We start from the raw sequence: 27,079 nt of genomic DNA, 5'->3' as shown, positions 1-27,079 counted from the left end.
AATAGCCGTCCTGCAGATCCTATTGTGAGGGAGCAATTACACTATGCTGGAATGCCAGTGAAAAAAAAAAAAACAAGAGTCTCTGAGGTGTTTTAGGGCAAGTCAGGGCTGAGAGGAATAGCTCAGCTCACACGAAAATAAGAAATCATCATTTACTCACTTTTCTTCCATGACTAGTTGGTAACACCTAAGTATAGGGACCAGTTGTCACTATTCAACTAGAGGCTTATTAGCATGCCTATTACTAACATATCGGCTGCTGATGTAAAGCACATATTCTGCATGACTATATTCTACATACCCAAAACATTAACTTAGCAACTACTTTATTAACTATTAATAAATATAAATGAATAAGCAGCATATTAGAAGTTTATTGAAGCAAAGTTAATAGTTAAATAAATACAAGCAAGTAATTAATAGTTTGTTAACAGCAAGATTTGGCCTATGAAATAGCGTCTATCTAAAAAAACAAGTTTATTTAATTTCAGATAATCTACTTACCAGGATAACATTATTTTCATTTAGTTTTAATGTGACAAATGAACAAAAACTAAAACTGTAGTGATAATAAAACTACAGATATTTTATCTCTGCAGTTAATACAGTATTTTCCCTATACACTGGACCCAAAACGTTTCAAACACTTTCAAAGCGCGGAGTAAGAAAATCGAACACGAAACATTTTCTTACAATTTATTTCATTTTACGACATAAAGAATTGTTCTTTGTCAAGAAACAAACACAAAACGATCGAACAATTTAACAAACCCCTCCAAAATGTCAGAGAACCACTCGAAACGGGTGTTTTCATGAAGGGCTGGCAACATAGCGAGTGTACAGCGAGAACAAACCGAACCTTTGTGTGACTACAACAAACACCAATTACAGTACAATGAGCCAGAAACAGTCATGGCAGTGACAGTGATAAAAAAAAAAGTCATGCTGGGTATCAAAAAGTCCACCCAACGATTACACGTGTGCTATGACCAACTCTGAAGGACGGCATTCCCGCTGGTGATCTGCCCTGAAGTTAAGGAAAGGCTCTGGAATGCAGCTGTGAATGGATTCTATTACAGCATGTGATGCTCGGCCAAGAACCTGACAGACCTGAAACCTGGGATCCAAGTACTGGCACATTCCATTCTAAAACAACAAACAAATATAGTCCGGAGAACAAAAATACAGCATAATTTCACAATTTGTTAAAAAACCAAAAGGATTTTGTTTTATCAAACCTCATTTATTAATATAACTCCAAATACCTTTTACATATACTGCACATCTATAAAATTCACTGTATGTATTGCGGTCTACAAATGCGATCTCCAGTGTTAAGGCACATAATATATATTCCACATCATATAAAACTGTTTTCTTGCGCATACTAAAGCTCTTCAGCACATATAAACGTTGCCTTTAACAAACTATGGAAATAAAAAAAAAAAAGCTTCGGGTGCTATAAACATTACACTTTCGAAGAGACGAAAATATTGCTCCAAGTGGCGAACGCTGAACCTGAGCTGTGCAGAAGAAAAACCGAAGGGACAAAGTACTTGTGTGCTTTATATTAGCTTCTTTAGGGTTTTACTATAGTATCCAGACACATACAGAAAGAATTAGTTCATGAATGACAGGAAACTACCATCGAGATGCTAACGTAACACCCCTGTTTTTTTTTTTGGTCTGAGCGCATTCTGTTCACACCATTCGTTGTGTAATGAGCACAATAGATCTCATAATCCTCCTGGTAGGCTGTTCATAAATCAGCGGTTTTGATAGCGACTGCCCAAATGAGATCCCGAACGAACAGATTGGCGAGGCCTTGAGGTTATGCGAGCACAGCATGACAAATCATCTCATAAAAACTATTTTAGCATCTCTCTAGGGGACTCTATAATACGCCACACCCCTGACATTTGCGGAACTGTGGAATATTGTCTTGCGGAACAAACGGATAACCACCCATGTGTTCTTCAGAACCTTTCATTACACATATTACAGCTTTAAAACTATGAGAAGTCAAAGTCACAGACTAGTCCGATTCCCTTAGAACGGGCCGTTTTCATGAATGTATTGTGGGGGATCGTGAGGGCGAGCGAGACACTAATGCATACAATACATGATTCCTGTCACGATAAAATAGGCCCGGTTTGGGAATACAAACTTAAGCGGTGAAGACACTTAGTGACAGTTCAGCCAAAAATGGCATTTCTATCATTATGTACTCACCCTCAATAACATTCCAAACCAATATGACTTACTTCTGCAGAATACCAAAAAAAAAAAAATTGTGCATGCAGTGAAAGTCCCATTGACTTTAATTGCATGGAAGTTATTTTGTGTTAAACAGATGAAATTCAAACCGGTTTGGAATGATACAAAAGCAAGTAAATAATAAAAAAGGGGTCATTTTGGCCAAAATATCCTTTTAATAGAGTAGCCCACTGAATTGCTAATTAATAAAGTGATCGGTTACAGTACAAATGCTCCAGCACTGTGCTTCTTGCATCTTTGGTCTTTGATCACGTACATAATAAACAGCAGAAAAATACAATCATAGCAAATAGCAGAAGACGCACATACTGTATATCTCAACAGATCAGGTGGGAAACCGTCCTAAAACAAATGGTGGAAAGTGACCTTTCTGTTCGCACTTTTCTGCTCCTTAACTGTCAAATTAGCTTGATGCATCTGCCTCTATTTCTTAAAGCACATTTCGCTATGACTGAATGAATAGAACTATATGTATATATATATGTATATATATATATATATAGACACATATATATATAAAAAGCAAAAGTAAAATCCTATCCTGCAGGAACGTGTTTAGAAACAAAAGCAGCAGCAAAAAAGAAAGAAAAAGTCAAATACTTGAGCAGGAACCTGCCATAAGAAGCATTCCTATATGCATGAATAGCTCAATGGAGTACAGTTGACTCTAGTAAGCCAGTATTGATGATGGTGTGAGATTTGTGAGATGACATTTTACTCTGGCAGATGTCTAAGAGCTTCAATAATGGAACACAATAGAGTACAACGTCATGCATAGTCCTTCAGACAGCATCAACAAGTGTAGAGTGCATCTCTTGCTCAGCACTAATTAAGATCGTCAGGGGATCTAACAACAATTCACCGAATATTTAAGGAATTCCACCAATACTTTACAAATAGGGTACATAAATCATGCATTATTACTTGAACAAATAGTTTAACTAATGAGGAATGAACTCACAGACTAATCAAGAACCAATTAAGCGCTAGCATGAGATATGGCTGGAATCATGTGAATAATGGCCACTTTAAATACATGTTTGATAGTTAAGGCATTCGATTAGCTGTATGACAAAGAATTCGAAGTAACAAAAAAGCCCCAATTAGATTATAAATAGGATTATTCATTTAAATGATAAAGTGTGATTATCCAATAATGTTCTTAAAGCGGTAGATGTGAAGCGAATGTTATTCAGGCATTACAATCATGCACGTTTAATGAAAGTCAGAGCAGGTTTTGCCACATCACATTCTTTGTAATAGAAATCGTTTGATTTAAGTGAACGTGAGGTCACAACAAATATTCACTAGCATGATGTAAAAGTAGTTTTGTTGCTGACTCCTCTCGCACATTATTAATTCTTGATTAGTTCATGCCTTTAATCGTTTAGGACTTCATGTACACTTTCGTAAAGCGTTACCAAAATTCCTGTAGCTACTGACTCTGAAGGGCTAGATGATTTTTTTGTTCTGGGATGGGGAAATACGCGTGTAGTGCTATCAGCAGTGTCTAATGGTAGGACAGGAAGTTCTTTAAAGTGCACCAGAACATCCAGGTTCAAATAAACAGATAAAAGGAATGTCTCTGGACTGCCTCTGCATCGAGATACAAACCTCCTCCACTTTTGAGATGTTTAAAAAAAAAACAAAAAACAAAAAGAAGAAAACAAAAATAAAAAGTCAGTCATTAATCATAAGGCCATCCAGTTTGCATATGTTGGCCTCTCTCTCAAAAAACAAAAACTAAACTTTATACATCTAAAAATATATATTTATATACGTAGTACCAACCTATATCTTTCATAAAATAATATTGAATATATAATAACACTTTTTTTTAAAGCTAACGTGCAAATTTGAATGAGCGTAACAGGTAGAAAGCATCATAGAAATGTTGTTTTGAGTGAATGTTCTTGTAGGCAGCTAGTTGACTGCTTGTGATCCACATCCCTGGCCTGTTTCAGCAGGGACTTTTGGTTTGAATGGTCCTCGTCTTCCAGCTTTTGCCCACAAAAAAAGCTGACTGGCGCTGTGAGTTGCATAGTCTCTGCCTGAGGAAGCAAGGGAGTGGAGGTGAGCAGCCCGACCGGACAGAGGTCTGTCGGGCTCAGCGGGGCCTCCAAGCCTGTGCTATCCAAAATAGTCCTGGAGGCCGGAGTGTCTTTGGTGTACGGCAGAGTGCCTGCAGCGGGACTCGAAGGTTCCTTTATGCAGTGTAAGTTCTCAGATAGAGGGCCGCCCGAGCCCTGTCTGCAGGATGGAGCTTTTTCCTGCATTCTGAGGTTGAGTGTGATATGGTTGTCAGAGTTTTTTGAGCTTAAAGGCGTGTCCCGCATCTCCGTGCTTTTTGATGGGATGGGGCTGGATATAGCTTTCTCCTTCTGTTTGGTGCTACTCATGTGGGCTTGCTTTACCCTGGGCCTGTAGTCTTTCTGAAAGGGCCTGCAGAGAGGGAAAAATGGAGCACGGGGGGGAAACAGTGACCCGAGGGAGCCCAGCTTCATCTGGCTCTGGCTCAGGAAGATCCTGCGCATGTCCACTGGCAGTTTGTCCAGTTGTCTTCCCACGTGGACAGGGTTTGGGAATAGAGTTCCCTGACAAGCCCTATAAAAGTATCTGAGACAAGAAAACAACAAAGAGTCAGCAAAAACTAAAACTCTCATGAGCACTGCAGTTATATGGCTACTGGCAGCAGACACCAGACCCAAAAATTTGATCTTACAAAGCACAAAAATAACACTGTTTTACGTACGTATGTGTGTGTGTGTGTGTGTATATATATTAGACTTCAATTTCAATAATGTTACACTGTAAAATGTAATACGTAACATAACATATAACATAACATTAGCCCAGGGCTTAGACAAAACCAGGATTAGGCCACAGCTTAATTAAGACATTTAAGTCATTTTAAAAACATGCTTAAAAAAAAAAACTAACAAAAAAACTGGAATGTATCTTGAGACAAAGAAAAGGCACTGATATATTTTACAATCAATCAGTGCAAGCTTATTTCAGGTGAAACATCTCAGACTTACATTTAAATCTAGGACAAGACTTAAGCCTTATGTGTGAACTCAAACTACAAAAGGAAATTAAAATATTTTTCTGCAATTTTTTAAGCTGTGGTCATTAATAATATAGTAATTTATTAAATGTTAATATTAGGAAGTTATTTAATTACATAAAATTCTTAAATAAGCACTAAACTAAACTGCAAAACGTTATTGCACCAAAACCAACGTAAACAAAAAAATATTCTTCATTTGAATGACAATATATAAAGTGATGTGCAAAATAAACGTTTTGCTCAATTAACTTTAATTTAGATAAAATACTTCCAAAAGGGTTTATTAAAAATTAAATATATACCTGGGAAGAAGAGCGGCAATAGGTGTGACAACACACAGAATGTAAAACACAGGGTCTCCCAGCAGCCTCTGCATGGTCCAATAAGTGTTGGAGGGAGAGAAACAGGTTGGGCAGGAAGCATTGTAGCACAGCGCCACAGTAAAGAAGAGAGCTATACTGAAGCCAATCGACACCCAGTTCATCCACGTCTGTGAAATAATTACAGACAATCAAGGCAGGGTTAAGAAAGAGTTGCTAAATTGCCTGAAGTAGTTACAATGACTCAAAATGAGAACAAACTTCAAAATGTGTCATACATTATTCACATTTCACACTTATTGGTGAGGACTAAGAAACCTGAGAACACTCGATCAAACATGTAGTCATTACTATTGCATAATTGTGTCTCCAAGTTTATGATTTTCGGCTGTGCAAAAGTAAAGCTGTAACGAAAGCAATTTTGAAACTGAAATGGACTTCGAGAGGAAATTCACATTCGCTTCGAATGAGCGCAGGGCCACGACCTTCCACATGAGCTTTGGCCTCAATGTAGCCCTTACCTATAATAACCTAATAGGCGTTTACTCGCTCTCTCAAGTACGTGTGTTCATTTTCCAGGGCTGCACGTGGAACGACAAAGCTGCCAGCCCAACTATTGGAAACGTTTACTCTCTACTTGAGCCATTTACTGTGAAGAACAGCCTCTTTCACACCAGAAGCCATCATCACGTCCGGAAAGACAGTGAGGCTGCAGAGGACATTTTTCACGCACCGAAACTTGTCAGCTGAAAATTTACAGCGCCAGTGTAATGGAAAAAGCTCTAATCCAATTCACGCTCATAAATCTATAACAGCGACTCAAGAAAAGAGGAAAAAATAGAAGAGAATCAGGTAAGGGCTGCACACATACATAAATGCAGTTCGCAATACGCCACAGGACACGGGTCGGAAAAATCAACTATGAGCTTTGGCCACCCTGTGTGTGACGGCCATGTGTACACCACCGTGGTGAGCGAGAGAGACGAGCACAGTGGGCAGGACCGAGGCTGCCTGCATGGGCTGTCAGGCTGATGTATGGCTCCTGATGGCGCAGTATCTCCCGGTTCAAACCAATCACGGAGGCTCCCTGCATAAATGTCTCTGGCCGTGTCAGCGTCATCCTGGTCTTCCTTGCCACAGAGTTCAGCCTCATTTTGTAATTGGAAAAAGAAAGGAAAGGCTTGCTTGCTTTCTCTGTACACGTGTGTGAGATGGGTTTTTGATTTCAGCAAAGCTAAAGCACTTCATCATTTCCAAATCCTAACCATTGTCAGATGAACTGCACACAAGATGTATATGTACTCATACATATTGCGACACCCTAACAGATTGTTTTAGAGGAAGTTTAAGCAACAATGACATATGAAGAAAATGGGCTAGCTGCAAAGATGTTAAAGAAAACAATACCATAGCAGTACAAAGTCAGTATCAGAACAGTTATAAAACAAATATTATATACACACACACGGGTATATATATACATACATAAACATATATAATTTAGTGAAGTTTAAGATCTTTTAAAGACTTAAACCGAATACAATTGTCAAAGAAAAAACTATTTCTTTTAAATATTACATTATATATTATTTATTCATATTATACAGTGGTTGAATGACAATAATATTTATTTATTTTTATTAAAATATAATTCTTGTATTATTATAATTAATTAGAATGCAAATAATGTTAAAAACATTCCATGTACCATAAAAATATTATTATTATATTATTTATTCATATTATACAGTGGTTGAATGACAATAATATTTATTTATTTTTATTAAAATATAATTCTTGTATTATTATAATTAATTAGAATGTAAATAATGTTAAAAACATTCCATGTACCATAAAAATATTAATACACAAACAACATTTAACATTATACCTGTAAAATGCCATAAAAGGACATTCTTGAAAAAACAAATGGCTCACTACTCAATCGATATATAGAAAGGAACATCAGACTGAAAATAGACTTCACTACTCTTATCAGTATTTTTGCAAATGGTGTTTAAGATAAGAAACAGAATAAGTAGGTTTAACCAAAGACCCTCACCAAGTGCACATCCGTTTTTACACTACATAAACAGTACAGAAGAACCACAAAGATTGAGTTTTACGAGTGATTTTGAGGCACTAAATTCTATTACATTTTGCATATTAAAAAAAAAAAAAGTCTCACCCAGGTTTTGGTTTCTATGCCTAAGTGCAGCAAAATGGTGAAGAGTGCCAAGGTGGTGATGGGAGTGCCCCATGTAAACAAATCCACATCAGAGTCAACGTAAGCCTGCAAATATATGACATGCACACAACACTTAGGATTACTTACACACCCTACTTTTAATTTTACTTTACATGCACAACACACTGCAAAAAAAGTGTTACTTTGAGGGGTTAATTATAAACTAAAAATCTGCCAGTGTAATAGACAAAACATACTAATATTAAAGACACGATCGGTGCAAAGTCTTGCTTGAAGTAAGTTTCTCTTATTTGATGTTCTAATCAAACTTACAAAGTAAGGGATGAAGAAACAGATGAGGCTTTGGTAGAAGGCATCAATCATGTTCATCCAGAACATGTAGGGTTTATATTCCTGTAAAAGAAATTCAAACAATCAGATCCAGGCACAAACCATTCCACGATTCCAGACGACCGTGTTTTATTTTAATGTCATTAGATGTTCCACTTAATGGAGTCACAGAACGCAAATAAACGGCTTGTGATAAATCAAATAAATCAAATCAAAAGGAAGACCTCTGCAGAGGCATATGGTTAGCAAAGCAGAGGCAACCGCTGCAGTTTAATTATCCCAGGTTGCAAAATTTTACCACTCTCAAGATGATTAGTGGTTTTTATAAAATGTTTGCTCTTGCTCGTGCTGTTTTCTTCCTCATGAAACCCGGCACAGAATAAAAGACCTATTTTGAAACGGGTCAGCAAAAAACAATCAAAGCAATAACTGTGGCAAGCGCTGCACGGGTAATATACTTCATCTGCTTATAGAGAAAAGCGCTGATGCTGCAAACCACGGGTAACTCATGTGTGAATACATGTGGCAAAACGCTGTTCATGGGTTTTTATTTATCATTTACATCACACTTTCAATAGTCTTTTCGCTCCCAATTATAATTCAATTTACGCAGTTCACGGACGGTGTAATTACGTTCTGTCCAATCAGCATGTACCTCTGAGTTTTGTCCATTCATGTAGAGCTGCGGCAACTCCTGCAGGGTTTCTGCTGACACATCTTTGTCCAGGGTGCCGGTGATGAGCTGAGGGAATGCGGAGAACATCAGGTTGAAGAAGATCAGGTACCACTGATCAACCATGGCTGACCCAGAGAACCCGCAGTAGAACTGATACCAGAAGATGAGGGCAACGAACATCTAGAGCGAGAAAGACAGAACAATAGAGGGGAAAAAAAGGTGAGAAATATCTACAATGAGGTCTGCAGCTGTTGCCTCATTATAAGTCATGCATCTTCATTACGTCCAAGACGTTTCTAGGACCTCCCCAGGAATAGATCTTCATTAATCAACGAATATATGAAGAACAGACAACAACGTTTAAGAGCTTCTAGTTATAAACTATTCACATCATGAAACTTCAACCTGTTAAACTGCATTATTACACAGCTCTCTGAAATACTCAATTCGAAGGAGGAGAACATCTTTTTTAATTATGGCTGAAGTACAGGGTATCTGTATTTAAAGCATAAATACTTTTAGAGAAGTGACTAGTGCTGTCAAATGATTAATCTCATCCAAAATAATTAATTATATATATATATATATAAAATCAAACATCAATGGAAAGCTTATTTATTCAGTTTAACTTAATAAATCTGATGTAATAAATGTATAATGAAAACGCATAAATCGCAATTTTGAAAAAATGGACCCTTATGACTGGTATTTCTTACCATGCGAGTATAATATGCATCAATATACATTTTGTCGTTATTACAAAATAAACCTCATTCAGTGTGACACTATATTTTTGCAAAAATTTCCAGGCAGCTACTATCCGCTATTCCAGCCATATTGTTTTCTAAAATCCCTTCACAGTGGTTAATAACCTAACTATAAATCAGAAAATTAGCAAATTTTAGTTCCTCACAGCATTTTTGTAGAAGAAGTATAAGATCATGTTGGCGTAGACGAGAGTAACACCAATGGCCGTGGAACCAAGAGCAGCTTCTGCAGGTAACTAAATCGTGGCAGGGCAAAGTCACTGGCCATCACCGCCTTAGAAAACAATGAACAGAACAATGAAGACAGTTAATGTTAATACGAGTTCTGTCTACAATACGGTCTACTTTTACAAAACAATGGACCCCACTAGTGCATGAATAAGTAAAGCTTTAAAGAAACAATAAAATAGGTTTTATTTTATACTTGTGCAGAAGTATACATGTTAAATTTATATGTTACATAATCTTACTGTTAAAAAGGATAAACATTTTTTTAAATAAAATAAAAATCGCACTTCTTTCCTATAATATTACATGTTGGCCTATTGAGCGTAAACACATTCATATAAACAGGATTTGGACGACATCTGCCTTGAGGCCCACAATCTATCAAGTGAGACACATACAAACAGGGTGGCATGGCATCCATATACATTCACAAGACAAAAGATTAACATCAGTCTGGTGACAAAACATTTGTGAGGACATTTTTGCATAAAAAAAAAAGAAAGAAAAAAAAGAAAAGCCTTCCTGACTGGAATCTGGTGAAAACGATCCCCCGTCCATCACCCATCTATTCTTTATCATAGGTTTTCGACAGCTGCACGCGTCAGGCAGTTAACATGTCATCTATCAGCGTGACAGATACCGTCTTGTCGCCTCTAATGGCGTTTGGGATTTTAATCAGTTAGAATTGGCCTGACAGCAGCATCAGCTATGTTCTCCATCCTCGTTGTCATTTTCTCCACATCATGAAAGCATAAAAAAGCAGGTGAGATTATTAAAAAAAAGCTGTATTACCCTACTATGTTTGGTACATTATGGTCTATGGGACAGAGTCATAAACAGATTCTCATTAGGGTTGTTAATACGGAGCGCTGACCTCAACGAGATCTTGGATAAGAAGAGCACTTTGGCACACAGAATGGTGCCTCATTACGTCCAGATCTTTCGCTGAATTAATTAATCTGCATGACGCATGAGGCAAGAGTGTCAAACAGATGAGCTCATGGCGCTTCCTGTCTCTCTTCTCACCTTAACAGGATGTATATTATGTAGGCACGCCATTGAAAACAGAGCTGAGGGGGGTGGGTAAACCATTTGTGGGAAAAAGATTTTCTGAGAAACCAGAATGAGAAAAGCTGTTCCCAGAGACGAACAAGTTGTATAAATGATCCTCTGAAGCAACCATATGCTACATATTGACCAAACAAAGCAAAACTGCTGCCACTGCATGCAGTGCATTTAGGTTAACTGTCCTTAAGACAGGGGAAGAGTCAGTTTCCAGTATAATTTATGTTGTAACAAAATATAAAATATGTAACTATTCTTAATAATACGGTTAAAAGCATTTAATTATTTGTATTAAGGGTTATTTTCCCTGTTGCTTACCTTATCAGAAGAGACTGCAACTCATAATTGGGTCGTGAACCACTGGTGTAAGGTACCATTTATTAACTGTCTGAGCACAGGCTGTCTCTGTATCTTGGCCAAAATATCTTTATAAAACATGAATTATGTATATCCAGAACCTTGGTGCATTAACTCTGCAATCCTGCTTTGCAATGTTCATTCCTCTTGTACTGCACACTTAAGGCAGAGCACAGGACAGAGTATAAGATGTTGCCACAATGTACGGCTCCACCATCCTCTTTCAAAGACCTTTGTCAGTATTACGTCCTTGATCTTTTTAGTTTGTCCTTACCTGCATGCCCTCCTGTCCAGAGATCCCAACCCCTACGTCTGCCACTTGGATCATACTAACATCATTTGCTCCGTCACCTAGGATGAATGAGAAAAACAGAGACAAAAAGAGGGTGAGAATGAGGGGCGAGTTATCAATTCCGTTTCACTTTGCACAATGTCAGACTGCATTAATGCAAACATTGCATCAGCAGCAAAGTGCTCTGCTGGCAAAAATAAACAACATAAATTATCCGCAAAAGAGCCCAGAAACAAGCTGTGGTTTCTGAAATTAACTGGAATGACACAGTGCATTAGCAGGGTGACATGACTTTACATCAATGTCACCTTTTACACATCTGAAAAATGCTTACTACAAAGTCAAATCACGCAGGAACCCAAAGAGAGGGCAGTCATGCTAAATTTACATTCCATTCATCAAGTCTGAGCAGCAAATTAGTATAGGGATGTTTAACTAGCAAAGGATCTAACTGCTTCAAATTAACGACTGAAATCTAATTTTTTGGATTTATTTAATCTTATTCTATGTAATCGTTTTAATATTTAAACTTCAATTAAACCCTACGCAAACTTAACAGGGCGCGGCGTTAAACGATTTAACTGAAACCTCAACCAGAAAAGGGTGCAATGACAAAAATGCTGGCTTTAAGCAGCATCTAAAGCCTTTACTTTTAATAGTTATATAGTAGGAAGCAGACTAATAGTTAGTTACAGCACCATAAAAGGCTGTTTTGTGTTTGATTCTTGGAGTGTGAAATCAAGACAATTATGAAACGGACAAAACATTCATAACCCTAGAATATTTTTGATTGACTGTTGCATGAAAAGCCTCAGGCCAAACTGTTTGAAGATAAGCGCATCAAGTCAGAACAGAGACATAATCCTGCAGAATATTTGATCACAGGAAAATTTGTGTAGTAAGATATAATAAATAATCAGACAAAACAGGGTAAAGGTCAGCAATTGTGCTCAATGTTGCTAAAAAGAGCTCCTGAATGCGTGGTGAAGAGCCAAATAAAATAAAATGGGTGCAAATTATTATTATATAATTAAAATATTAGTCTTGAGAATAAAAGGTCTGGCCATTTTGGAAAAGCCAACAAAAACAACAAGAACAACAACAACAGTTTAATTACATGATTCGGACTATAAACTGACAACATTCTGTGTGAAACTTTTGTATGGTGAGAGAGTGTACTTCAGATAAAGTGTTCAAAGATGTTTATCTTGGACCTTTAAATTTGCCTTGGGGTGGTTTTTAAAATCATCCCCTGTTGCCTGAGGCATAAGGCACAGTGCTGACTTGACCCCAAGCTATCATCAAAAGCTCACTTTCAAGCTAAAAATCTAGTAGGCTTTGAAGTATATAGAAAAGTAATAGCCCGCTGAGACCGTCAGTCGCTTTTGTCCAAACTGAAACAAACAAACATGGCAGCCAAATTCAACAAGACCACCTTTATTTGAAGTACACCAACAAAGCAAACATGCTTAGCGTGAGAACCGGTAACATCTGCTGTGAACGTGTCTGTACACCATAAATGTCCGTTCATTAGGGTCATGCGGAGAAGACGGCAAGGCTCTGATTCATTCAGCAATGAAGTCTGTCAATTCTGAGGCGAAGCAGTTTATTTACAGCACCGCTGAGGCTCGTTTGAGCACTCCTCCCTCTTTCCCATCTAAAACGACAGTGTTAATGTTAAAAAAAAACCTGTCTTTCCATAAGACATAAATGAATTACAAAATCTTTATTAAGGCGTAGGGGAATGACCTGAGGTAACCCGCTCTTTCTGCAGGCAGGTGGCTCAGTCTTGATGCACCTTGTATCTCTCTCTTTCTCTCTCCCTCCCTAAAGCCATCTGGATAATTACCCAGAGTGCTGCGTAGGCTTGTAAATGTGGCATTCTGCGCTGGGGAAAGGACAGACACGTGCTGTCCAGTCACCACTGAAATGTTTACTTGGCAACACAGGGGACCATTAATCTCCAAATTCAACTTGCCAAGCAAAAAGTACGAGAAACGACCGAAAAAAGAACATCTACGCTACCCATTTTGTGCTCCTTATAAAGAAAGAACCAGTTACTGCTTAAAGGGACAGATCAAGCAATTATTTACTCGCCCTCATGTCTTCTCAAACCCATCTGAGGACACATTTTGTACTAGTTGCAATTTTCCATGCAATTACAATAAATGGACTGAAGCTTTCAAGCTTCAGAAAGGATGCAAATGCTTTTGAAAAGTGGTACATTATAATGCACTGATAATCTTCCCATTGAATCAGTGAGCTGTACTCCAGTGCTAGATTCAGAAAGGAATCATTCACATGAATCATTTAAAAACACTGCTACCACTCAAGGACAACTCGGGTATATTTGAAGCGAAAACCTACTTTGTTCTTTTGTTTTGAGTACTTCTTAAAAACATGTATGAATGGACTTTCTAAATAAAACATTTGCCTTAGTGATAAGTCTTTACTGTCACTTTTGATCAATTTAACAATGAGAATTTTCAGGGAATTTTTTTAAAAAACGCTTTTGAAAGGTAAATGTCCAAACGGATCCATGTTGTCTTTTGAAAGAAGGAAATAAAATCTTTCAATTATAAAAGATAGACTTTTTTAGATAGACAATTTTTCCTTATTATTCTAATGGTGCTTATTAGTGTGCTTTCAAGGCTTCAGTCTTCGTTTACGTAATTGCGTGGAAAAGATCATGTAAAGCTCTTGAAACAATGCGAGAGCGAGCTATTCCTTTAAACACGGGCACTACCAATAATACTGTGGAAGACAGTGAAGTTCTTTTGTGTGCACCATCACTTAGCTGCAGTGTGATTTTTGGCCACTAGGGGCTCATCACTTGCAGACCTGGCTTTCAAAAATTATTATTTATTTTAAATTCAATCAAATTAAATTCCGCCAAACAAAACAGTGTTAAAAACTCACTTGAAATTTCGCATTTGCAACAAACACTACATTAAGTTTAAAAAAAAGAGCAAACAAATCCAGCACTTACCTATTGCCAGAGTCATGACCTTGAGCTTGTTCCGCACTAACTTGACCACCATGCTCTTCTGCAGGGGGCGTCGAGCGACAGCATAGAACGGACCTGCAACTTCGAGCCACGGCCAGGAACTTGTCCTCCAAACTCTTGTCCAGTGCGTAGGCCAAGGTTCGACCGTCGATCACCAGCCCTAGCCGATGCACCAGGAACGGGCTGGAGTGACCAGAGGAAGCCGGGGAACACACCGGAGAAGAGAAGTGGATGTCAGCGTAGTCTCTATCTGGTCGTGGGTTGCAAAGGAACTTGGCCTGGATGTAGTGCAGACTGTTCTCGAGCAATACAGCACAGGCCTCCTAGTAAGAGTTCACATTCAAACAAAAATCAGGAAGGTCATAAAACATCAAATTTCTCATGCAAGTTAAGCAACATCTAGCAAAGAGAGAAGTTATAAAAATAAAATGACTCTGCTCGGAAATGGAACAAAACTGATCAAAATTATGGTATCTAATTATATTTCAAATTTATCAAAGTATCAAATTTATCACAGTACTGTACCAAATCACCTTTATTAAAAGGATACTCCACCCAAAAGTGAAAATGTTGTCATTGTTTAGTCATATGATTTCAAACCTCTATGGCTTTCTTTCTTCAGTGACAAAAACAACAACAAAAAATAAATAAATCAGAGACTGATATTCTCAAATTGTCTTTTTTCTTCAATACCAATTCAAACAGCATGGTTCCCAACATTCTTCAAAATATCTTCTTTTGTTCAACAGAAGAAAACAAGTCATACAGCTTTATAATGACGCAAGGGCAAGAGTATGATGACCATTTTTATTTTTGGGTGAACTCTCCCTTTAAGCAAAGAAAAAGTTCTGACTAATAGAGCAAGTCAGTGATTAAGACATTCCAGTATGACAGCTCCTTGCCTGTGTGCTTTTTCAAAACAAAACTCATGTGGAAGCTTCACGTGTTCACCAAGGAGACAAAATCATGAAACATCAGTTCATTCAAGCCAGCTTAGCTGTTCTGTGAGGGAAACGCCTACAGTCTAATAGTGGGCATGCAGGGGAGTTTGCAAATAGTTTGATATATGGGTGTTTTTTCAAATATAGACACCTTTGGTTGTTTAGGTCCAAGTAAATTACCTTACGAAATATTTTTTTTGTGTGTATGCCTGATATGGACTTTTGATGGCTGACTCATTAGATTAGCTGCAAAAAAATATATGCAATATCATTCTATTTAAAAAGTTTATTTAAAGTAATAATTATAGATTACTAAAAAAATCTTATAAATATAAAAATGGTCATGACTGATGTTACTTTAAATATAACATATCAGCGCTGACAGCCTCGTGGGGAGCGTGTCAACATATAGCACCACTGGGCTTTGGATGTCCCATGTTCATGTCCCGGTAAAACATTCAAGTAACATGCTACAATTAAATGAATATCAATAGACATTAATACTGACTTAATTAGAACTGGAAAATACATAATACATTATTTACTGCTGTTTTTTTCTCTAAATCTTAACAGCAGTTGCTGATAATTAAACTAACTAAATATACTATTTGATAACCAAATAAGGAGGACAAAGAGAGTAATCCCAAGAGGAAAAAAGGGATTAGATAATTTTATTATAATAATATGATCCAAAAACAAAAAACAAAAAAACACAAGTAATCAGCCCATGGGAGATTAAAGTGTCCATAGTGGAAAAAACACTCATAAAGGTTGATGGATAAGGAGAAAAAAAAAATGGATGGGTAAGGAGAAGGAGAAAAAAAAAAAAAAAAAAAAAAGTACAATAGTGGGAGAAATGGAACTACAGTTTGTGTTTTCAACTGGAACAATCAGGCCTACGAGTTATGGGCAATACCTTCAGACATTTCTGTCATCCCTGGTTGCAAAAAGCAAAACAAGAACAATAATCAAATCAGAGAATAAATAATTAAATACAAGATCCTAGAGAGAATCTACACCAAAGATATAATAGAATTATAAATGGCTTTCAACCCCTTGTGAGAACTGATATTAAACATTTTCGCAAACTCTGCAGTTACAGGCAAGTTGTCAGCTGGAGTGGGCAGCCTGAGAGTAACAGTTACTTTTTTAATAAACCATATGCGAAACAAAGTTCCCCATAGTTTTAAAAATTCAGAGACACTTCAAGGAAATCAATTCTTTCAGACATTTCCAAACTGAAACTAATTGGTTTTCAAATTCAGTTTAATGATTATTTGTGGCCTTCAATTTCATATTGTTTGGAGATGAGGAATCTGACTAAATGATTAACTGCAGAAGTAAATCAACAGATCAATTGTTTGTCAAAGCAGTCATTAGATGAAGACCGAACCTCGGAAGGAAGTGAGGAGAAAGAGCAGAGCCCATGAGGAGAGACTGCAGCAGTGCATGCTGGGTATACCTGTGAGTCAGCATTAAGAGTGATTATCTCTTCCTCTGGGTCCAGCAGTTTGCAGGCATAGGCGATGTTGATGGCAGTCTCTTGTTTATCTCCTGTCAGCACCCAGATCTGAAGGCCTGCTTTCCTCAGAGAGGCGATGGTCTCGGGAACCCCATCCTGAAGTCTGTCCTCAATACCTGTTGCTCCTTTTTTATAAAAGACAGACAGAAAGATTTTAAAGCATCTGGTACTAAGCATCTGTGTTTCGAAAAAAATGAGATATTAAATGGACAGTTCACACAAATATGAAAATTGTCATCAAAAGAAAATATCTTGAAAAATTCTGGAAACCAAACAGCTGCTCCCCACTGACTTCCATGGAGAAAAAAAAAAAAAAAAAAAGAAAGTCAGTGGGGACTAGTAACTGTTTGGTTAACTTTTGTGTTCAGCAAAGGAAAGAAACTCATACAGGTTTGGAATGACATGAGGGCATGAGGGTGAATAATAGCAAAATTTTTATTTTTGCGTGATCATGCCTTTAACGCCATGGAACTATTATTACCCAAAAGTTGGAGGTTGGTCTCTAGTCGTAATGCAGAATCAAAAAGCAACTCCTCTCTCCTCTGTATGGCTGTCTCGGCTTCCAGGTGGAGCTGTAGCCAACTGGCATACTCCTCCTTACTGACAACCTGGAGCAAGCAAATACAAATCACATCACCGATAGAGGTGCAACATCAGCATTATTTGCAAAAAATGGGTTTTAATAAAGCACTGGTTGTCGCATGGTTTCTAAAAATTTCTCCTAGCTTTAAAGGGATGTGTGAAAAAAGGAAAACGCAATAAGGTATTCTGGTTGCTGGCTTAAAAAACAAACAGGTGGAGAAAATAAAACTAATACAATAAGATGCTTGTTAAACTTTAAGCAGCTCCATTTATGTATGAATTCACACTTAGCTGTGTGACAAATAATTGTATGCAAGCTGTTCAAGGCTTCCCTTCTGTTAAGGTGACTATTTAGCAACCGTGATAATGAAGCATGCCAAAAGGAAGAAAAGACAGAATTCATACTTTTGTTAAAATTATATAGGAAGTGTTAGATCACAACTGGGCTTCAGTGAGGGAAAAGGGGAAAAGAAACAAAACGTTTTGTTAGACTTCAATGACAGCAGAAATCAGTAGATCCATAGAAGCATGTGAAAGTTTGTTGAAAAATTTAAAAAAACCAAAAAACAAGAACAACACATTTTATCACATCATATGGCAACCAGACTCCCACAAAGAACTCGAGACACTGAGTTAACAAGTCAGAGAAGAGAGTGAGAGCATATATTACCATCCATGAGATATGGAGAAAGAAGAGAGATGAGAAAAAGATGGACAGAGATTGAGAGATCTGTCACACAGATCAGAATTCTGGGAAATATCTCACCATCGGTGCAAAAACACTTTTACTTTAACACAAACACATAGTTTTTTTGTCAAGTAAAGTCCAACCAAAAGTGTAAATGGCAAAATGAAATTAAGGGCTGTCAACTGATTATTCATATTAAAGATGCAATTAAATATATATCAATATTGCATTTTGTAAAAATATTTTTTTAAAAAAATGTTACCTTTTTGGCGATACAGAGCGCCCTGAGACCGTCTGCAGCATAAAGATTTAAGTAGTTTTGAGTTTTATACAAGATTTTTCTTTGTCGCTTTCCTTTGCAATCATCTGCAATACAAAAACAAATAACACCAAAAAGAAAATGAGACAATCCATCAAAATATTCTAACATTTAGAGAAGGATTTACTAAACCAATATTAAACACGCAGAGTGTGAAAAACATATTGTAAGCAGACAGCTAAACTAATCACTTCAGCCTCTTCAAGGATGTTTCTCTATGTTGCCATTGGCTTTCTCAACAAGGCCATTAGATTTAATCAAGATGGCAGTGTGTTTTGACAGGTTGACTGGATAAGCTGGCTACGGAGCATTTTGAGGTTTATCGCTCCCGTGTTATTGCTCAGTGCATTGCTTCCTGGCAGGAAGAGCAGAACAAACTGTTTGGGATGATCACTTCCCAACATGGACGACCGTCAGCCAAGACGAGGAGGCGAGAGTGCCAAACCTCACATTTTCACCGAATGATTCATCACCACCCCTGCAACTGGGACGACTCGACGTGTTTTTCCCAGGACTGATGCATTTATTCAGGTATTAAATGTTCTTAATGAACCTATAGATAAAGTAAACCCTCATACCACACCCCGACGTTACCCTTCAAAGAGCGAAAAAGGAAAAGTACATTAAAGCCTTCATTACTTATGCAGCAGTATACAAAAGGTTAAGTGGGGAATTCTTAAACCACTAGCAAAACAAGTAAAGCAGTATCTTTCATTTCCACAGCTCACTCCAGGTAGGACGACCTATGAACCCAGGTTTAATGCTTCAGAACCATGTATAAAAGCAAGTAAAAGTATGTGCAGAGAATGCTGAAAGCTTTACTGAGCCGAAACAAAACAAAAGACAACAAACTGCTACTTTACCATTAAAGCTTGCCTAAAAACAAAACACACTAAAATAAAACACAACCAACTAATCAAACAAAAGCAAAATCAAAAAAATCCCCAAAACAAAACAAAACAAAACAAAAAAAGAGGTTAGACATGGCTGATATTATGTATTATATAATAACTAGCAACTTCAGCCTTGGAATTTAACCAGGGTTATGGCAACCTAAAGAAACAAAAATTGCACACCTATTTTTTTTTCATTTCTAAGAGACGGAAACGATTGCCATTCCCTTAGCAAAACATGGAGTCCTTTCCAACATTGGTAATGGAACACACTTTGGAACATTTTTGTCTATGTCCTTCATTCTAAAACGTTACATAATGACTGGAAAGATCTTTACGGTTGCTGGGCAAGACAGCTTTATGTCAATGAAGTTTTGAGCTGTGTGGCTCAGGCCGGCACCTGTAGTCTGTTTTTTTTTTTGTGTGCATTGTGTCATTAGACAAGCATGGCAAACGTCCCACTGCTTCTGAATGGAGCAACTGTACATTTAGTTGGTCTGCTGCGTTAATTGGAAGTCCACACCCAGAGGTGAAAAAGGGCTCCGAAAGTACAGGAATATACACTGAGCTTGTGTGTCTATGTGCATTAAACGCTTCACAGTCCGTAGTGAGGCACAGTCTGGGTGTGTATGTGTGCAGTTTTATGCCAGCTGCCCCCAACATAGGCTTGACACTAATAAACCTGGGGTTTCAAAACATATTTCCATGCTGCCGCTAAATACATAGCAAAGAGGAATTACATAACTACATGCACTAGCTTATTGTTCACATAGTCGAAAAAGTCTCATTGACTTTGTAATGAACATATAAGCAAACAAGCACACAAACAAAGTATAGCCAATCTTAAAGATGAAAACAACTTGCTAAGCTTTTCTGTGCAAAAACAAAAAAACCCCAATTAGTTATGAATAGTACTGTTGTCTATTCATTGGCTGTTGATTGGATTTTAAGATATGAGCAGTGCACCTAAAAATTATTGCAAGCTCTCAGTTGATTGTGGTAAGGCAATGTTTTAAATACTGAAAAAACCCCCCATTAAGTTATGAAAGCAAAAAAACATGCATGAACTGCTGACAATGAAATCCATAATACATTTCGTGCTGACTTTCAGGTTTTTTTCTACAGAGAGCAATGTAAAACTCGGAATATCCTTGAAAGAAAAATTAATGTACTTGTGAAGCAACGCTATTTTATTAAGACTTATATACTTTTGCCTGAATATGTGTTTTGTTTTACTCCACTACTTAGTCCAGTTCTTTTCATGCAGCAAATATAATAGTTTTTTTAAATAATATTACAAATTATTAACAAAAGGGATAAAACTTGTCAGTGCAGTAAGACGAAATAGACTTCATATCTTATGCAACCTTGCTTTAAATAAATACATATTTCTCTTATTATTTTTTTTTTGTGGTTTTGTGTTTAGATCATCTTTCAAATGCAGAAAATGCCAACAAAGGAAGGGTGATGGCAACAACATAACCAGAAGTTTGTCTATTTTAGACCACTAGCATGTGTGAAATACACACTTTTGAACGTTAAAATTCTATAGCATTTAACAAAAATATTAACTTAACATTACTGCTTTTAAACCTTTTCCACTTGCTATATTAAGGTCATATAAACACATTACAACAACGTGACTTCTTTTTATGAAACGAGTGATAAATAATTCTCTTTTCTAATCAGTAACATACTGAAAAAAATACTAAAGAAAGAAATAACTCAAAATTAATTCATGTTCCGATTTATTCTGTTCTTTCCTCCAAAAAGATGAGCAGACTTGGTTTTCTCTCTTTTTTTGGCTGTTATCTTGACATTTAGATATAAAGCACAGAGCTGTGCCGTGCATGTAGTACTTCTGTTCAGTCATTTATGTACACAGCATTAGAGAAAACTGCCACTGGAGCTGTTCTCGTGCCTGGAATATTAACAAGCCGGTCTACCTATGCCATTAGGATAGTTTATTACAGCTAAAACCCTTGGCTACATCTAGAGCCAAGAACAATCTGGAAGCCATCCAAAAGATGTTTGGGTGAAGGGGACATATTGCCCTTACCATGCTGACTATGTGGGAATCAAATGTCTATCAGCATAGATCAACAGTGTACGTCAAAATCCAGAGGCCACTTTAAGCACTCCATAGACATGAAAAATTCAAAACATTATCTTGAAAAATTACACCGTCTCGCAGTCTGCTCTTAGTAGATGGTGGCTATCTCTCTTTCAATTTCTTGGAGACGTAAAAAAAAAAAAAAAAATGTATCCATTCAATATTCTAAAGAAATCAAATGACTTTTGGCCATTTGACTGTGAGCCGTTATTCATTAATTCTGCTGGAATAGGCCTCGTATGCCGTCTAACTGGGGCACGGGGAAAACAGACTTCATTAAAACTTTAGCATGATCAACAAGAGTTCTAAAGCAACACTGAACTTCAAAATAAACTAACCCAGAATATTTGATTCATTTCATGAGGGGGAAAGTTTGACAGCATGCCAGGCGTTTGTTAATCTGAATTCCAAATATAAAAGAGGAGAGGCATTAAAAAATAAACAGAATAATTCAAAAAGCTACAGACAGTTGAAATCATAGATGGTGAAATCCATAGAAAGTGTCTTTTTAGAAGCTTCGAGATGGATTGGAGCAAAGCTGTCACAAAAGCAGCTTCAAACTTAGATTAGTTTTTTAACAAGATGTTATGAGTTATGCTTTTTGTTATAATGACCAAGCTGTAAAAATAATAAAGAAATACTTGGCAACTGGCTGAATTAATTAAATTTTTTATAAAAATGCACCACTCAAGGCAGTTATGCAATAAAAGTTTTTTGGTTTTTTTTCATCTTATAATCCTAAAATTAAATATTGTGTTACCTTGAAGTTACCTTAAAAATTCAGCTTTCATCACAGAAATTGATCGCTTCTTAAAATATATATTGAAACAGAAAACAGTTACTCTAACAAAATGATATTATACTTTTTATTTAATCAAATATTTCTCCACTTTTTTTTTCCAAATAAACTTTATGAAGCACAATCTTTTAAATGATAATACTTGGGGGTCAAAGACAAAACAGGGTTTAACCATAAAAACAATACTGCTTTAAATTGTTGTTATTTTCTACTAAAAACATTAAAAAGGTTTTCGGTTTTGTTTTTCTGAGCCAAAAATATACACTATACATTTTTATCCACTAAAATGTCACGTAGTTTGCTGCTAGCCTACGTTTTGTTTGAATTTTTAAAAAAAATATTGTGTTACAATGAATGACAATGTAACATTATTTCAACCAAAGTTTTATGCTCCAAAACCTATTTGAAACTTAAAAGTAAGCACTTACTTTTAATATGCTTTCTTTGGACATAAAATCATTTTTGTAAATTTCTTTTGACATCTTTGACCAATGTGCATAAACACATTAAATGGAGGGAAAGAAAGGGGCTTTGGGACGGGGAAATGACACAAACCTGTGTCACTTTAAGCTTGTAAAATTCTTATTTTAAAAACACGCTGCGATGCATTCATATGCACCAGAGCAGCCAAAGTGTTGAACCCTAGAAATAAAGCGTTCAATGTTGGCGTACCTGTGGCTGGTCTGATCAAATCCATGATGACTGAATCGGCACCCTTGGTGTAGACGGTGATTTGCTCAGTCAAAGGGTGTTTCACCACCACTGACATCCTCTTTCTTGTGGAGTCGAACCCCAGTGTGTGCAGAAGTTCGAAACTCAACTTGCCCAAGTGTGGAAGCTCCACGGTCACCTGATCTGGCAAACGACCGACAAGAGCACACTTATAGGCCCGGGCTGCATAAACCAGTGCAGCCTCGTCCGGTGACTCCGCTTCATATCTGAGCTCGCATTCATCTTGAGCCAAAGCTTTTGTTTTATCGAAGTTGTGCGGGACGGGGCTGAAGGCATGCTGCAGGTCATGCTCCGGACGTTTTTCCTCGTTCAGCTTGGTGAGCGTGCTCTCAGCCGAGGGGGAGGACAGCATGCTGCAGCCCACTTTATGGGAGGACGAGCGGTTGGTGGCCAGACTGGATGAGCTGCTGCTGTTGGAGCCAGAGGTCAGGCGGCTCGGAGTGAAGCGCTTGATGAAGTCCTCGATGGTCTTCACTGGAGACTTCAACTCGTAGCGACGCACCTTGATAAGATCCAAAGAGCATTTGTCAAAACAAAACTCCTTAAATATTTGCGTGCATTTTATATCGCTGCCAATTGGGAGGATGATTTGTAAATCACTCTATAAAAGATAGCAAGGCATATTAACCTCAAGAAGTTTTTGAATTCTTAAGCATACTGCAGTATGAACTCAAGAGCCTCAAATAAAATTTCAAAACAAAGTTTATTTTAAATGAAAGATGTACAAGACTACAAGAAGGGCACCTGTGTGAACCAGTTAACTCAAACTAAAACCATTAGAATGCACTTGAAATAAAATAAACAATACAAATTTATGTTTGTAAAATGGAATAAAAAGTTAAAATAAAAATGTAAAATATTAACTAAAATAAAAATTAAACTACAAAAGTTAACAAAACCCTTAATACCACACAAACTAGACACTAAAATAAAACTGGTGTGAAGAGAATCCACTAATATTCACCTTGAGAACAAATGGTTAAAAATATTTACAAAAATGGTTTAAGAAAACTTTAGTAAGTACTAGAGCAGTTATTAATTTGTAGATGCTACTTGGTTTGATGAATTACATTTTCATCCACGCTTATTTATCTGTTCATTTATTAAAGATTTAATTAAGATTGTGTTTAACAAATTTAAATGAATTCACTACATTTATGCACAGATACTCGCTCTCAGAAGTGAGGATCAATCAAAAGAATCGTGCTACAGAAACTGCAGGTTAATGTAAATGAATAACAGCAGAACTTTAATCCTTCATCAATTTAATCAAACACCAAATGCAAATCACTCAGATCATGATCAGACGTATATAATGAAGGGAGGACAAGACTTATAGCAGCATCCGCCTGGTCTTACATACACACTTAGTCAAGGTTAGATTTTGAGACATAAATTAGTAGAGGATAAATTAGTATCTTTTACACAGAAACAGGACGTTGCTCCAACTCTACACTGCAGAAAACCACCACAGGAAGTTCAACTGTGGCCAAAAAAACACCACAGCCCACACACCCAAAATCTGACATGAGACACTTCGGTTGTTCTAAAATTATTACAAATCTTAATCTTAAACCAATATTTAACTGATATCCATGGCCTCAACAGCTATTAGAGCAAAATGATACCGGACAAAAAAAAGCCACCAGGATTTAAAGGACTATAAAATTAGCTTTGAGCGCTGACTTCTTCTCAATGGATTTTCCTGAATTGCGTCACATTACTGATGTAAAATAGATTGTGAATGTCAGTTAATTGTTTCAGATAATTGCTCGTGGTTGTTCTGCTTACCTTCTGCCGGGGCTGATTGGGTGAGGACACAACCACAGTATTGCAGATAGTGAGAGCAATGAAAAAATCAAAGACGTCACACAGGTCAGGGGGGATCTGATTCAGGGGCTGACTATGAAAACGCATGAACTCCATCTGGCTGCTGCACTCATTGACTTTATCCATGAGCTGGGGATCTGGAGTAATGTCCTTTTCCTGTCAATCCAATAAAATAAAAGTGCAAATAGCATTAAGCACTGGGTTACTGAGTGATTCATGTAGAGCCTAAGGCAGAGAAGATATGTTTGCTAACCATGGGACTGCTGAAGGCAGTGTGTTTGGACAGGATGCTGGCTCGTTTGGCTTCGGCTCTGCTCCCAGTACGACGGTGAGATTTAGTGCTCTGTGATCGCAATACCACTTTTCCACTCTGGTGGCTGGTGACGCTGTCCCGGCGAGGGAGAGTTCCACCATGAGATGTACAGTCCTCCTCCTCCGAGTCCATTTCCTGGTACATAGCAAGCCTCCTCGCTGTGGGAAAGACAGTTTTTGAAACATTTGGACTGTACATTGAAGACTAAAGGCTTCTGGCACTTTTTTTCCCCCTCATGCTAATCTTTAATCTGAGCTGCCTCACTGGGTCACATGGCTATAGACATATCATATCATATATATCTCTTTAACAATCGTAAAGTTTATAAGTACAGAATTTGGAATATTCATTTGTAACATTAAAATGTCTTTGTTAATCTAGAGAGATTTCAAATGCATCCTTGCTGAATAAAAGTATGAATTTCTTTCAGAAATAATTTTGGGCAACACTGCAGTTTAAGGACCAATTCTCACTACTAATTGGTTGCTTGTTACATGTATTAGCAGTATTATAAGATATATTAATGTCTTATTCTGCATGATCATAATTTACCCAATATCTAAATTTACCTTCCTTACTAACTATCAGTAGTTAATAGCTACATTCGGTCCTTGAACTTAAATGTGACCTAATTCTGCTAAATGTCTTTAAATGATGTTCATTTCAGGGCTTTTTGATGTGTGCCATTAATCGTTATGATAATGATAAATTACATTAATTGGCATATAATTTAATTTACTCTTAATATTTTACATGATTGACAGCCCTATTATTTATACAACATAGTGCTCATTTACAGAGCAGTACATTTAATGGTGTGCGAAGAACTACACTGGCTCTTGTTTAGGCACTGCAGGAGCTGAGAATCCTAACCGTTGGCATCATGAGAGTACTCGACTCCTGCCACAGTGCAACGGCGAAACACCATCTTGTTTTCCGTGAGCGTGCCGGTCTTATCAGAGAAAATGTACTGCATTTGGCCCAGGTCCTCTGTGATGTTCAGAGCCCTGCATTGGAGGTGAGAGTCTGTTTCCTCATCGTACAGCTCCATGTCCTGATGTATAAAGTACACCTGGCATATCTTCACTATTTCAATGGAAACAAAGAGCGAGATTGGGATCAGCACCTGCACCAGAGAAAAAGAGAAGTAGAGAGGTTTATTGTGGGCTCATGCAGGGTCATCATTTTAACTACCGCTGAGCCTAAAACCAGATGGCAATTAAAGGAAACGTTCATCCAAAACTAAATCCGAGTTATTTAATTGAATGGTTACTTTAATGTGTAGAAGAAATCTAATTCTTTTTAGAATTAATGTTAATCTGCAGCACATGGTAACATTGCCCTTACACCACTTGCTATTCACCTGCAATACTATAATCATGGTCAGGAAGAGATAAATGGCTGAGACCACTGGAGATAAGTTGGTTCCTTCTGGGCTCAGGACGTCAAAGACAGGCCTCTTATCTCCATACTGGAACATCCACAGGCCATGTCCTAGAGGAGGTTTCAGAGACAACAATTGACTGTATAAGGCACGGTAAAATGGAATCTTTTCGCTGTAGATGTTCAAGGAATCTAAAAATGTTCAATGAAACCAAAAAACAGTCAAATCATTGCTTTCTCAAATCACATACATACATACATACATACATGCATACATACATGCATACATACATACATGCATACATACATGCATACATACATGCATACATACATGCATACATACATGCATTATTGAAGTAGTATTTT

General features: G+C 37.2%; 1 protein-coding gene across 1 annotated transcript in view; it reads right to left on the bottom strand.

Annotated features, from left to right (window-relative positions):
- Positions 1 to 714: 714 nt before the first annotated feature.
- LOC122346577 (phospholipid-transporting ATPase VA-like) overlaps positions 715 to 27,079 on the bottom strand; it is a 248,915-nt gene continuing 222,550 nt past the window's right edge. The window contains 19 exon segments of the mRNA XM_043241304.1: positions 715 to 4,893; positions 5,650 to 5,837; positions 7,856 to 7,960; positions 8,189 to 8,269; positions 8,862 to 9,062; positions 9,796 to 9,831; positions 9,833 to 9,859; positions 9,861 to 9,923; positions 11,574 to 11,650; positions 14,581 to 14,647; positions 14,649 to 14,921; positions 17,002 to 17,186; positions 17,543 to 17,669; positions 18,594 to 18,697; positions 23,128 to 23,689; positions 24,979 to 25,173; positions 25,271 to 25,488; positions 26,204 to 26,456; positions 26,694 to 26,824. Coding sequence (XP_043097239.1) covers positions 4,161 to 4,893; positions 5,650 to 5,837; positions 7,856 to 7,960; positions 8,189 to 8,269; positions 8,862 to 9,062; positions 9,796 to 9,831; positions 9,833 to 9,859; positions 9,861 to 9,923; positions 11,574 to 11,650; positions 14,581 to 14,647; positions 14,649 to 14,921; positions 17,002 to 17,186; positions 17,543 to 17,669; positions 18,594 to 18,697; positions 23,128 to 23,689; positions 24,979 to 25,173; positions 25,271 to 25,488; positions 26,204 to 26,456; positions 26,694 to 26,824 — 3,626 coding nt within the window. The 3' untranslated portion in view covers positions 715 to 4,160.

Source organism: Puntigrus tetrazona, chromosome 6 (genome assembly GCF_018831695.1).
Source record: "Puntigrus tetrazona isolate hp1 chromosome 6, ASM1883169v1, whole genome shotgun sequence".
NCBI classification, from domain to species: domain Eukaryota; kingdom Metazoa; phylum Chordata; class Actinopteri; order Cypriniformes; family Cyprinidae; genus Puntigrus; species Puntigrus tetrazona.
This window is presented reverse-complemented; position numbering and strand designations above follow the sequence as displayed.